This window comes from Triturus cristatus, chromosome 5_1 (assembly GCF_964204655.1).
Source record: "Triturus cristatus chromosome 5_1, aTriCri1.1, whole genome shotgun sequence".
NCBI lineage: Eukaryota > Metazoa > Chordata > Amphibia > Caudata > Salamandridae > Triturus > Triturus cristatus.
This window is the reverse complement of record NC_140587.1, coordinates 528,938,815-528,952,287: the sequence shown is the minus strand read 5'-3', so window position 1 is coordinate 528,952,287 and position 13,473 is coordinate 528,938,815. Positions and strand designations below refer to the sequence as shown.

Below are 13,473 nucleotides of genomic sequence, written 5' to 3'. Positions count from 1 at the left end.
ATTGGGAATCAGGACACACTAGATTACTAAAAACCATAATGTCATGATTTATGTAAAATATTTATTATCAGTGGTTTCATTTGTTATGCATCAGACCAGATACTTGCAGCAATTGAGGCTGCCCAGCTATTGTTAAATGAGTAGTGTGCTGGCACCTTACTAAGAAGAGGATCGCCCCAATCACCTATCCAAAAACACTGATGCATGTTTTATGAGGAGAACATTTCAACATATAGAATATGTAAAATCTGCTGATCTTTCGGGAAAACTAGAAATCAAAATGTCTGTACAAAAATCAGTGGCAATGCAATTAGAAATGGTAGGATCAGTTAGTTTATTCACATTCTTTGAAAAATTACAGTTTTGAAATCTTTATTCCCAAAATTACCTAAAGGTTAATCTTTGAACCAAATATATAGTGCTTCATTACATAGTTAAGTTCTATGAACACAATGACATAACCGAGTCAAATTGTAAGTGGCCGTAGTCTAGGAGTAATATACTACCTTGTATAAAGTGACAGACAATCTTATTAAGTTATTTGCATTCCTAAGTACAAACCTCAAAATAGTATATTGTGGACGGAAAATCAGAAGTCAAGACATTTTCAATTCTAAACCATGGTTATGCCTAAGGACTGCCATATTTTGCACTGTCATCAGGATAGTGTCAGAGTTCAGGAAATGTGTGTTCCCAGTCATTGGGAATGAATTGAGCACTTACAAAGTTGCAACTGTGTGTGGATATCTACTAACATAAACAATAACTGATCACATCTATTTTGCTAAGGGGGCTAGGGTTATTCCTAGAAGCTATGTTTTTTTCGTACATTTCCAAGGTATAATGCGTTGAATTTTTTTAACCTCCCCGGCCCAATTTCGTGCAAATGATAGATAAAAACCTCCAATGGAGTGATGTACGAGTTTGCTTTTGTAAATCAGGATCAAAGTTTATACATACATAATTTCCTTCTAAAAATGAGTGTTAATTGTTATGATTCAATTTTAAGTCTCCAATAATGCTATTCAGCTCTTAGCATGTATTTTCTAGACTCAGGTCTTTACTCTGTACTGGTCACTTAACAGTCACTCAACAGTCTAGAACAAAAGAATAGAGCCAAGACAGGTACCTATTTTGAAAATAAATGTTATACCTATCCAAGCACATTGCGCTGTAATCATAAAAGGATTACGACATCCTAATAAATATGTGGTTAGCTTTTCCACAAATAACATGTAAATCAGACACAATACACTCAGTAAAAAAGACAATACATTTACTGTATTTAACATATTAAAGTGCAAAGCTTATTGCCAAGTATTAATCGCTAGCTTTGAAAGCGATTCACCACATTCTACATTGTGTTTAACCTGAACCACACAATTCTTGCAAACAGGAAGCTCTACAGTGGTTGAATTTCACTTAGGTCAATCTTAAATTCTACTGGCTGCAGACTCTGCACTTCACAACCACACTTAGGACATGTGAAGTACATGTCAAACAAATAGTTACTTTTAACACAATAATAACAGAATACATGTGTACAGCCTATTGTATGAGGCATAGTGGGCCACTCACCGCAAAGAGAACATTCTTTACTATTTACAGACACAGAATCAGACTTAGTAGAAGCATTTAGACTAGGCTTGAAGCAAGAAAAGAATCTTGCTTTGAGCCTTTGAAAATTAACGAGAGGCAAGAGAAAAATAAGAAATTCAGCAAATCCGTGCCATAAAAGTTCTCTGTTCATGTATTCAAATCCTACTTGACGGACACTCTGAGACTTACAGAAAACAGACCGTATCCCCAGAAGTCGCTCTGTCAATGTTGCACACTTTCCATTCTGAAGGAAAACCAAGAAGTTCAGCAGTCCACTTAGCTTTAGAAGAGCTGCTGTAAAACTAACAATATTTTTTGTTTTGCTGAAGGTCGATCCAAATGGATGGTTACTGAATAAATCGTAACATCTTTCTTCCATCCATCGTCCTCCCACAGTGCAAATTAGGTACCATAATTTCTGCTGTTTACTCAAAGGCTGATAGTTCTGGGTTTGGGATAGATCATTTCTGTACTTTATATCCATAATGGTCTGTCCCACAGTGGCATTCTTGGAATAGATTGTGAATCTCCACAGAAAAATCCATAAAAATGCTTTCAATTCAGGCTCAATGTGAGCTAGTAAGCCTGGTTTAAACCCATGAAAACAGTGAGTGAACTGGGACCAGACTAGTTGCTCGAGAGCTTTGTTGAGTTCAAGGGCATCCAGCTGACTTATTCTGAGCACAGGGTTGATGTCTTCTGAATGCTTTACTTTGGAAGCCATGATGTTCAGAACTGTGGTCCTACAGGAAAAAATAAATTGCAAAATAAATAAGCTGATGCCCAAGTTACAAATAAAACACAGTAAAACCATGGTTAACATTATAAAGCAAATCAGAAGTGTTGCTTTTCCCAAAAACGTCATAAAATAATTCAACTGACCAGGCATGTCCTGCCAATCATCCTGCAATAACACAACGCCTCCAATAACGTATTGCTACTCCGATCATAACTTTGCCAAAAAGACCTGAACAACATAAAATGTTGGTCTTCTGCAAAGAAGAAAACAAAACATCTCACTACAAGCATCTTTTCCTTGTCATCGGAGTAAAGTCTAAACATAAATACTATAAACATCTATGGGGAGAATCTGTTTTTTAAGAAGGAAAGTGATGACAATCAACATATTTATACCAAACCAGGAAAAGTATTAACTTCACCCAATCCATTCACCGACATCAAGTGTCAAATACATTTGTACTTGCTGAATTCACAAAGTCACTTCTACACTTCTTCCAGTTCACTCCTTGTTGAGGGGAATTTGTAATGTGCAATACTGTGTGGGCCTAAAAACACAAATGTAACTTATGTTGAGGAAGTTAAGGTATATGTGACTGTGGGACAGGCCTTTTGTGATGAAGTGTGGTTGAGGCCTGTAATTGGGCTTCAATGGAATATTGTGAGTGGTCAAGTTGCTGAATAGTGGCCGGTTTGAGGGATACTGTAAATGGTTAATACCAGTGATCAGCGCTATGGTGAGTGGTTACTAGAAATTGATGAAAAGTAGCTTGAATAAATGCGGTTTTAAGTGGTTCTGTATCCTACAAGTGGAGAAAGAAGTGTTTTTTTATGCATGTGGTATTTTGAGTGGCTTTGGGAATGTGTCGTCATGGAGTTATCATACATAACTAAGTACTATGGTTGTATGGCTGGTTACAGAGAGAGAGAAGTGAGTGAGCACCAGAGTCATTTTTGATGAGTGGTTATCAGTGGTGAGGTGAACATGTGATGCTACAATAAATGGTGGGTGTGCTATGAGTGAATGATAGGGCGAGATGTAAATGGCTATGAATGATTGCATGGTGTGATTGAAGGCAATCAGGTTTAAGAGGTGAGCTGTGTTCTAAGTGGGCGGTGTAACTGCTTATGCAACGGACTAATGCAACAGGATTTTGTTTGAGGTGAATGGTGTAGATAATTTAGGTGCTAGTGAGGGATACAAGTAACAGTCATAATCTACATTCAATTTTAAAAATCAAATCATAAAAGACAAATCAGTTAAAAAGAACAGAAATTTGAACCCACATAATGACATTTGCTTTAAAACCCCAGAGACATAACATACAGGATAGAAACAAACTGGATAAGTTTAAGTAACACTAAATGACAGAAGAAAGGTTTGAGTGTGTTGTGAATAACTGTCTTAAGTATTTTGAGGGGTGGGGACCTCAACTGAATGAGGAGAATATTGCATAGGCATAAGTGGATATATGGAACAGGTGTTACTGAAATGTTCTGGGTTAGTGCTGGTAAAGAAGAGTAGCTGTACAAACTGATGTGGCGCAAATAGCCGAGGTAAATGTTCTGACTGCCCACATGTTTGCGGTGTGATAGATATCAATGGCAGTTTATGCTGTGCAAGGCTGAAGACAGATGCATCTGGTTGTGGGTCAGACATGACTGAATGAAAGGAGTGACTAGTTATGTTGATGAGTTGTGTTTAAAATGGGTGAGGGAGAGTGAAATGCGATAGCAAATGGGTGAATGAGATGGCTGCTAGTTATCGTTTGCATGAAAGAAGAACATGGTTTAATAAGTGCAGCTTGTGGGAGGTAGTAGAACTGGTGCTGCAGAACGGCTGCGGGTGAATGCTTTAAGTGGCTGAAGGAGAGTGGCTTTATGAAATGGTAGTCGGCCTTCTCTAAAGGATGTAGCTGACAAGTGTTAAGAGTTGAACAATATAAAAGTGTTACTGGCAAGCAGTATTGCAAGTGACTGGGAATGAGTGATGTGGTGAAAGTCGCTCTGTAAACAGCCAAATTATGACAGCAGCAGGACAGCGCAATCAGTGTCCAAGTAATGTGTGGATTAGTGAAGTCTGTTTAGTGTGGGCATTATATATTGTGCGTATATGATAGTGAGAGTAAATGATGTTGAAAGTAAGTTCTAGTTCACCTATGGGTGGCAAGGTGTGTAAGCAGATTGTTTTTTTCAGTGGATGACCAGTGTAACAGTGTAACATGTGGGTGAATGTGTGTTGTGTGTTTAAGAGTGAATGGGTGATGGCATGCATGGATGAGTGATATTGCATCTGGTCATGTTTTTGATGTTGCAACTGAGATGTATGTGAAAGATGGTGAGTGACTGGCGTAAACAATTAAGTGTTGAGGTCTGTGTTATTTTGTGGTAATTAGTGCCACTTAGTAATGTTGCAGGTGGCTTAATGGTGTTGTGTGAGGCCAAGTGCTAAACTGAGAGTCCAAGAGGTACTGAGTGAATGAATGGTTGCAGGGGTGAGTTATACTGTGAATACGTGAGATGGGTGATGAATGTTGAGAGTTATGCAAGTGGTGCTATAAGAGGATAAGTTAAGCCATACCTATGTGGATAGCTGAGCTGGTGAACATGGCTGAGCAGGTGGGCCTATGGCATTGATGGCTTAGAGTGAACATGAGTAAATGGTTGGGTAATATTGTGAGATATGCGATTGTTATTACAATAGAGGGGTGATGAGTGGATGGGGAGTAAATGATGTGACTGTACAAGAGACATTGCGGGGATATGTTGAAAAAAGCCAGTTTGAGTTAAAAGTAGATGCGGGCAAATACATGGTATGGAAAAATAGTTTTGATTGGTAGATGGAAAGCAAATGATGAGTGGTACTCCGTGTAGAGGCTTAAGTAGGTGGGTGAAGAGTGGTATGAAAAATACTAGTATGAGTGGTCAATGTTTGATAACACTGATTGTTGAATGTGTGTGTGTGAGGATGCCTGGCTTCGGTGATAAGAATTGGTTAAAGTGGCTCTGGTGAGCGCTAATTGGTGGGTTAGTAGGTTTGGAAGACTCACAGTTAAAATTGTAGTTTGATTGTAACCCTTGTTCTACTGGTGTGCATGATTCTGCTTTTCTGTAAAGAAAATATGTAGTCTATTTTTTTTAGAAACTACTGACGTTCTCCACAGGGCCTGGCTGTAGATGCTATATCAGTCAGTGGCTAATGCATAGCTATGAAACTGTTAACTTAAAATTTTATATCAGATGAGTTATTTGACAGGTACATATAATTAAGGTAATCAAAACACTGTTTCGATCAGTTCTCAAGGTTCAATAAACTGATAAATCGCATTAATTTCTAAAGGCACATTACGTTCATTATGCACCTCAATAAGAGTAAAAAATAAATAAATACAACAAATAATATCTACCAAATGTATGTAATTTCACAGATGCTGGATATCATCCATGGTGCAAAACGTACGCACATGAGCATTACAGAAGTAATGGAAAATTGGGTCCAAGATGCAGCTCACTGAATAATTTTCCTGTGTGTAAACAGTGTAGCAAACTGTCACAGTCTTTATAATATCATCAGTGAAGTAATTGGAGATGTCATCAGTGATTTATGAATGATGAAATATGACATGAGAGATGTAAAATGTGAGGTCATAAGTAGAGCATGGCAGCAATGTAAGTTACAGTCAGCTCAGTAAACTATAGCTAGTTAATTTCAGTGATTTTTTAACAATAATTTTGGTGTTATCTGGAACACCTACCTATAAAATAAGCCCCCCCCCCCCCCACGCATAGTTATAGTTAGGACCACATTTCAATTGAAAATTGATATTTTTTGGATTTGGTAGTAACTTTGGTGCCATTTGACAAATCTTTAGCAAACTCTCCCCCCAAAAAAATGTTTCATCTACCTCCGCTACTTCCTGGAAAGCTTTGGGGTGATCCGTGGGGGCAGAGAAAAAGGGAGATGTCCCAAAACACATTTTAACCCATTTATTTTTCCATCGAAACTACAACTATAATCGCTTAAACTGCTGAATGGCATTACACCAAATTTGGAAGAAAGTTAGATTTTTGTGATATGGTGTAAATCGATTCACTAGTCTTTGATAAGTTAAGGCTCAAAATGTATAAATATTTCAAACTGCGGAGGATCCGTAGTGCCAACAGATTGAGATATGATCTGACTGGCTGACACCACATCGACAAAGATGGGGCTGTAGCCATTTTAGGCATGTGAAAGTATCAGTTAAAACATATTGTTTTAAGTACCACTAAATTTAACAGTTATAGTAAGGAACTAGAAATCTTGCCTTAAAGTAACATAACTCGCTGTCCCGCCATGCACAATGTTGGCATCAATTATGTAATTTCAGAAGTTGCATAGATGTTATCAATGATGTCACAGAATATGTCACTTGTGATGTAATATGTGAGGGAATTGGCACAATTAATAAAATTGAATGTATACATTATTTAATAAAGCCTTACTAAAAAAAATAAAAACACAACCTGCCTTTGAATTTTTTTTTTTTAAACATTTTTCAGACCAAAAGAAATGCAGCCATAGAACCCACCACAAAGGGTTCCTGCACTCCAATTGCAGCACATACATCTCCAGTGCTTGAAAAAAATGTATGGTAAGCTTTCCTGGGACATGGATTCAATGAACAATGATACTGATGGTGTTTTTTTTAAGTTGCTCCTGGGCGGCAGCTACACTCTAGGCAGCCCCCATAATGTTAAACAAGCATTTGCAATGCAATAGGTCTCGCATTAGGAAAGTTTGAGTTTTTTGTATTGTAAAATTACAAATTTTTTATTTATGTGTTGGTATTGAAAATATTGAAATTACTAGCTTTCCCATGTACAATGTCAATAGTTTTAACTGTTGCAAATGTGACACTTGTAGCATTTGTAATGCAATATGTGTTGTATTTACGTGACTTCGATGTATTGATATTACAAATAACAATGGCTTTTAATTTTTGCAAATAATTAATACTTAAATAAAAGTTAATGTATATTATAATGGCAATCGTTTAAACTTTTGTTAATAACTCTTGTGAAGATTATGTTTAGTGTATTTAATTGCACCTAAAATCCAAGAATATAAGTTAAATATTATAATTTTTTTGTGCCATTTGTAATAAAGCCTAAATATTGAGAGAACATATTAGAGCCAGTTGTTGTTGAATGGTTGTACAGATTGATACTGTGGTGGCGGTGAGTGATGTTGTGGTGGTGTCGAGTGATGCTGTGGCGTTAATTGATGCTGTGGTAGCGCATAGTGATGTACTGGTGCCCTTGAGTGATGCTGCGGTGGTGCTAAGTGATGCTGTGGTGATGAGATAGAGTGCAATAGTCAGATAGAGATAGAGTGCAATAGTCAGATAGATAGATAGAGTGTAATTATGTAGAATATAATTAAGTGGCACTGAGTGGTTTTGTGTGGAGTGTATGTTGATTTTAGTGGCGTGTAATTATGTGGCATGGAGTGTTATTTTGAGTGTATCTTGCACTGTTTGCATTGTAATTAATTGGCACTGAGTTATTTGGAGTGAATGTGGCATTGAGTGTAGTGTAATTATGTGGTGTGTAATTATGTGGCACTGAGTGGTATTTGAAGTGTATGTGGCATTGAGCGCTGTGTAATTATGTGGTGTGTAACTATGTGGCACCGATTGGTTTTTGGAGTGTCTGTTGTATTGAGTGCATTGTAGTTATGTGGCATGTAATTATGTGGCTCCGAGTGGCATTCGGAGTGTATGTTGCCTTGCCTTGTATTTCTATGGTTCCTTAACCCCTTCGCTGCGGAGCGAATTCCGCCGCAGCGCTGGGGGGGTTTGGGGTGAGCGCGGCGCCGCCATGCTCATGACGGAACCACGCCATCATGAGTCATGGGCGAGATGTGCTCATGACGGCGTGGTTCCGTCATGACTCCACCCACTTGCGCTGATCGCCCGCACAGGCGGGGAAACAGCGCCGCGTGGGCGGAGCGGCCGCCAATGGCCGCAGCATGACGGAACCACTCCGTCATGAGCACACGGCGCCCGTGGCTCATGACGGAGTGGTTCCGTCATGAGCATGCAACGGGTTAAACCCTTAGAGGCAATTCTTTTATTTTAACTAAAAGAATGGTAGTTAAATGGTGTTTACGGCAGGATGGTCGTTAAATGGTGGCTACGGAGAAGCTGTGTGCTGAAAGACAAAGAGAAAACTGGCATGAAAGTGAAAGCGAGGATGAAAATGGAATGAGTGTGGCAGGATGTTAGTTAAATGGTGGTTACGGGGAAGCTGAGTGCTGAAAGGCAAAGAGAATACGGGCCAAAGCTGGAAGAAAACACGAGATGCGAGAGGCATGTGTGTGTGGCAAACAATGGTGGGGCTCAGAGCATTCTGTTGCTGCCTTGATGCCTGTGTGTGTGTGAGCAGTGGGGCGGTGTGTGTGTGAAGTGCCTAAAGTTGCGAAAAAACAGATGGTTATTTAAATCCTTAGACGCAGAATTAATGGAATTAATGGAGCTAATGTTATCGACCTTAGAAGGATGAAAAGGGAATGAGCGCGGCATATGTTAACTTTGTAAGCGCAGAAAGCGTGCAGGGCAAACTTATTATTTTGGTTGTTTGAGACTCAGATCTGGGCAAAGCTGCATGAAAACACGGAAGGGGGAGGGCGGGCTGTGTGCTGAAAGGCAAAGAGAACACGGGCATGAAAGTGAAATCCATGGATGGCAATGCATCCGTGAGACTAGCCCTGTGGTGGGGGAGGGACAGTTGTGAGAGGAGTCATGAGGAAACAATCTCTCGGCATGCTGTGGCGGGGGAGCGCATTCCAGGCGGGGGAGCGGACCCTTTGAAGTATGATGCCGAGGCTGTGGCTACACGTGCACATGCCAGTGGGCTGAAGCGCTTCCCAAAACGGATTGCATGGCAACACGATGCACGTGATTGTGCGCGTGCTCGCCATGCAATCCACTTTTGGGAGCACTTTGAAATGCCCCGCTTACTAGAGTCTCGCATAGCAATTGCGTAAACGCAATAGCTAGGCGAGACCTAAAAAATAGAGAAAGGACAAAAGACAACAGAGAAAGAAAAAGAAATCCATCCATAGAAAGAAAAGAAAAACGGTGAGTGTATACATTTATACTAATTTTAAAACCATAACCATGAAAATGCCATTATCATGCATAGCTATACAACGAAAATCGTTGTAAAGGTACTGGGATTTTCGAGGTAAAGGATATTCGTGGAAAAGGCATTCACGTTGTAACGCATGCATGGAAAAGGCATGCGTTGCAACGGAATGCGTTGAAACGTCATACAACCGTGGTGAAATTTTTTTTAACATTGGTCTTCACATGTGCAATGATTGTATTAATTTTTTGAGTAGTCTATTGTATTTGTTTTTGTATATCAAGTTATGGAGCAGATTTTTTTATGTTTGTTTTAAACAATTTTGCAATGATTTTCACTAACCGAACAAATAAAGTATAATTACCAGTAATGCCTTTTTTTTTTCTTATAGTACTGACCATGAAAAAACAAAAAACAATCTGTTGTCTATCTGGCTGAACATTGCGGAAATCTACTTCAATGCAGCCTAAACGCCAAACCCTAGATAAAAACAAATGTTTTCTACAAGATTAACCACAAATCAAAATTAAGTAATATTTGGTAGATATACCCTGAAAAATATGTTATTCCATACAACCAGGAAGTATACTACAGTTTTCAAAATAGAAGTGGCATTGAATGAAGAAAATCAAGACAAGGAGATTCGGTACTGACTAGACCAACTTCCCTTGCTAGTAAACTCAACAATCCCCACAATTTCCCATCGATAAAATAAAAGAATTTTACCCATGCTTCGAAGCCGAGTTCCAGATTTTACATAAACAATGGATGCAGTTTAAGCATCAGCCTAAATAATTAACTCCAACCCTTCGCACAAAAACTAGGCATAGGAGTTACTTAGCGAGACTAAAGCAAAAATATTAGCACCGTTCAGACATTTTTAACCCCTTCAGTGCCCATGACGAGCTGGACTCGTCATGGGCCGCGGTTGCGCTGTGCCCATGACGAGTCCAGCTCGTCATAGACCCCGCCCGCTAATGCAACGGCCGGCACAGGGCGGGGAAAGGGGCGGGCACTGAAGGGGTTAAATGGGGCGAGGTACATTTTCCCAGAAGTTTAATAGTTGCACGCCATTCAACACATCAGGTTAGTCACTGACGAATACTGAATTAGGGCACTTTATGTTGCGAAAAAGAATACTAATCTAACCTAAGTTGATATGCAGCGTTCTGAAAATAGAAACTTTAAACAAAATAAGTGTAAAGTGCATCATGTGTCAAATATTCGGTTCGAATTTAACATAATGCAAAAATAATGTAAACCCACTGGTTTTAATGTCAAACTACTCGACCTTTGCAAGCTGGCATTACCATTGGTTATTTTAAATTACTGGGACAGATTTATTTTTCAAATAAGGATTAAGGTTCTTACTCTTCGGATTAACCAATACACTGTAGACAGAGAACATAGAATGCAAGTTTTGTTATTAGATGTATGTTCTGTAGTTAAGTGTCGCCTCACAGCCATCACTAAGCATTCAACTGGAAAGAAATATATGCATATTGGTGTATCTATCCCTCATGACCATACATGGTGTCATGTGGGAGGGTCAGCATGCGTACGGTACGAGCTTCAGTATAGTAAATTCAGCTTCCATCTTGGTTGAGGATTGCATCGCTTTTCTGTGGACAGGAGTTAGACTGTAGTGGTAGGGATCCATCGAGTTAGGAAATGAGTGGTGGCAACTCAGCACCCAGTAGTGTGGTGTAAAAATCTCTGCGTCTCACGGACCGGCGAAATTTGATAAAACTTTGAATAAGTCAACAGCTGGCGTGCCTGGATGACATCTGAAGAACTTTTGAGATTCATTTTGTCATCAGAACAAGCCTATGCTACCCTTCATAATACAAGTTTAGCAACAAAAAAACTGCATCACATTCCTAAATCGCGCACATAATTACAAAGCACACATAATAAGCAATAAAGGGAACTAATCACACAGGAGTTTAAGGTGTCAACACACTAGACGTTTCTGGCAGTTATCTTTGTAAGTTTACGGAGGCACTTAAAACGATGTTGCACTTTCGCGCGCTGTTTAAATCTCTAACGCGCAGACATGAGCTCAGTGGAACAGATTATTGGGAGAGGAGCATTAATAAAAATTAAATGAATAGATTCCAGTTAGCCTGGAGCGGACAGATGCTGGGAGGGTGAACTGGGCATCGAAAGGGCGCAGTGCTTGCATCCGTGTCGGGCAGGCACCCACTGCGCTAGTTTTGTAGTCTGCCCCCCGCTGGGCGTAGAGGAAGTGGCAACACGCTCTAGTGTATGCTCCACTCATTCATACAGTGGGGAAAGGTGAATACAAAATGAAACAAGCGCCCTCCCTTCCTAAGGTGCTGCCTACTCAAGCTTTTTCTATCCTTAGTGAAAGCACCTGGTCCCTGTGCTAATAAGTAACTGAACGTTTTGGGAGGGGTGCATAGAAGAACCACTGTCCGGGAACAGAAGTACGGAGCCGCATGAGGACTCCGGCAGAAGAGGGTGGGTGGTATAAACGCCGCCATGGGGCAAAGGTCCGCTATCAGGGGAGGAGGGCTCAAGAGATGCGAGCCTCTCACTGAGCGGAGGCATTGCAGTTAAGTTGGAAAGGTGGGGTGAGGGGAGTAGAAGGTGACTCCCCCCCCCCCCCCCGAACTAGGGCCTGCGAAACCTACTTCCCTCCCACTGTTCTAGCAGTGACCCGAGACCAGCCAGCGAGGACACCAACTAAGAACAGAAAGGCACATGTAACCTAGTAAAGTAAAAGCACTATAACAATATAGAAAGTATACACCCCAAATAAAGCGTTGCGTGCTAGGAAGCTGTATGCGCTAAGCAGTTGTAAGAGATACGTACATGTATTAATGAAAGCGTGCGCAAAATTGTAAAAAGGTATACACTACATAATTAAGTGCCACGAGTTGCAAGTTGCGGTATCCTTCCCACGAGTTTATTTTTTAGCCTGTAAATATGGTAAGCATAAGAATATCTCGTTAAACTAAAGTTAAAGTGTACTGCAGATGGAAGCAGACGTATAACAAACAGCGAATACAAAACAAACAGGAAGTAACATCTAGATGAGGCCAAGGAGTCTTCCAGCCTTGTTTTTTTTCTCTTTTCTTCCTGTTTGCAATTTAATGAAAGCTTTCACAATCTCTCGGCATGCTGTGGCTGGGGCGGGGGAGCACATTCCTGGCGGGGGAGCGGACCCTTTGAAGTATGATGCCGAGGCTGTGGCTACACGTGCACGCGCCAGTGGGCTGAAGCGCTTCCCCAAACTGATTGCATGGCGGCTCGATGCACGCGATTGTGCGCGTGCTCGCCATGCAATCGACTTTTGGGAGCACTTGGAAATGCCCCTCTTACTAGAGTCTCGCATAGCTATTGCGTAAACGCAATAGCTAGGCGAGACCTAAAAAATAGTTGGTGGTGCCCCTGAATCTTCGAGGGGCACCACCAGAATGACAAAATATAGTTTTTAAAAGCCCCAAGACATTATGTGGTGCTCCTTGCTGGAGCAGTGAATACATTATTCACTCCTTAATATACATGCTCCCTGACCTTAGACATTCACCAAACTAAAGGGTAAACAGATTTTATATTCAGATAAAAATGTCAGTTAAAACATAATTTTAAACGAGCAAAACCACTGAAATTCACTAGTATATTTATCTCAAGTAGCTATAACTCAGACCCCCACCATGCACAGTGATTTCATCAATGAGGTCATAGAACATGTCATGAGTGATGTAATATGTGAGGTAATTATGAGTGCATTGCAAGGTCCTAAGTTATAGTTAGTTTAGGGAACCCAATTATAACATCATTTAACCTTTCTTTTCCTCAATGAAATATATATATCACTGAAAAAAAAAAACGTTAATGCAATGTTATAGTTAGGCGAATTTCTCAGTGACGTTACTAAGAAGAAGAAGAAAAAAAAAAAAAAACAGATATTCACCAGTCAGCAGCACCAACTATAACTTGCCCCCCTGCCATGCACTGCTTATGACCACACATCGC

The 13,473-nt window shown here is 40.1% G+C and overlaps 1 protein-coding gene across 4 annotated transcripts in view; it reads right to left on the bottom strand.

Moving 5' to 3' along the window:
• Positions 1 to 313: 313 nt before the first annotated feature.
• Positions 314 to 13,473, bottom strand: part of PEX2 (peroxisomal biogenesis factor 2) — a 36,363-nt gene continuing 23,203 nt past the window's right edge. For 3 of the 4 annotated variants that reach the window (XM_085605393.1, XM_085605395.1, XM_085605396.1), the window contains exon 2: positions 314 to 2,342. In XM_085605393.1, coding sequence (XP_085461519.1) covers positions 1,403 to 2,323 — 921 coding nt within the window. In that variant the 5' untranslated portion in view covers positions 2,324 to 2,342 and the 3' untranslated portion in view covers positions 314 to 1,402. Of the gene's footprint in view, positions 2,343 to 2,481; positions 2,592 to 13,473 lie in introns of those variants that run through there. The other variant, XM_085605397.1, reaches the window with a different exon arrangement.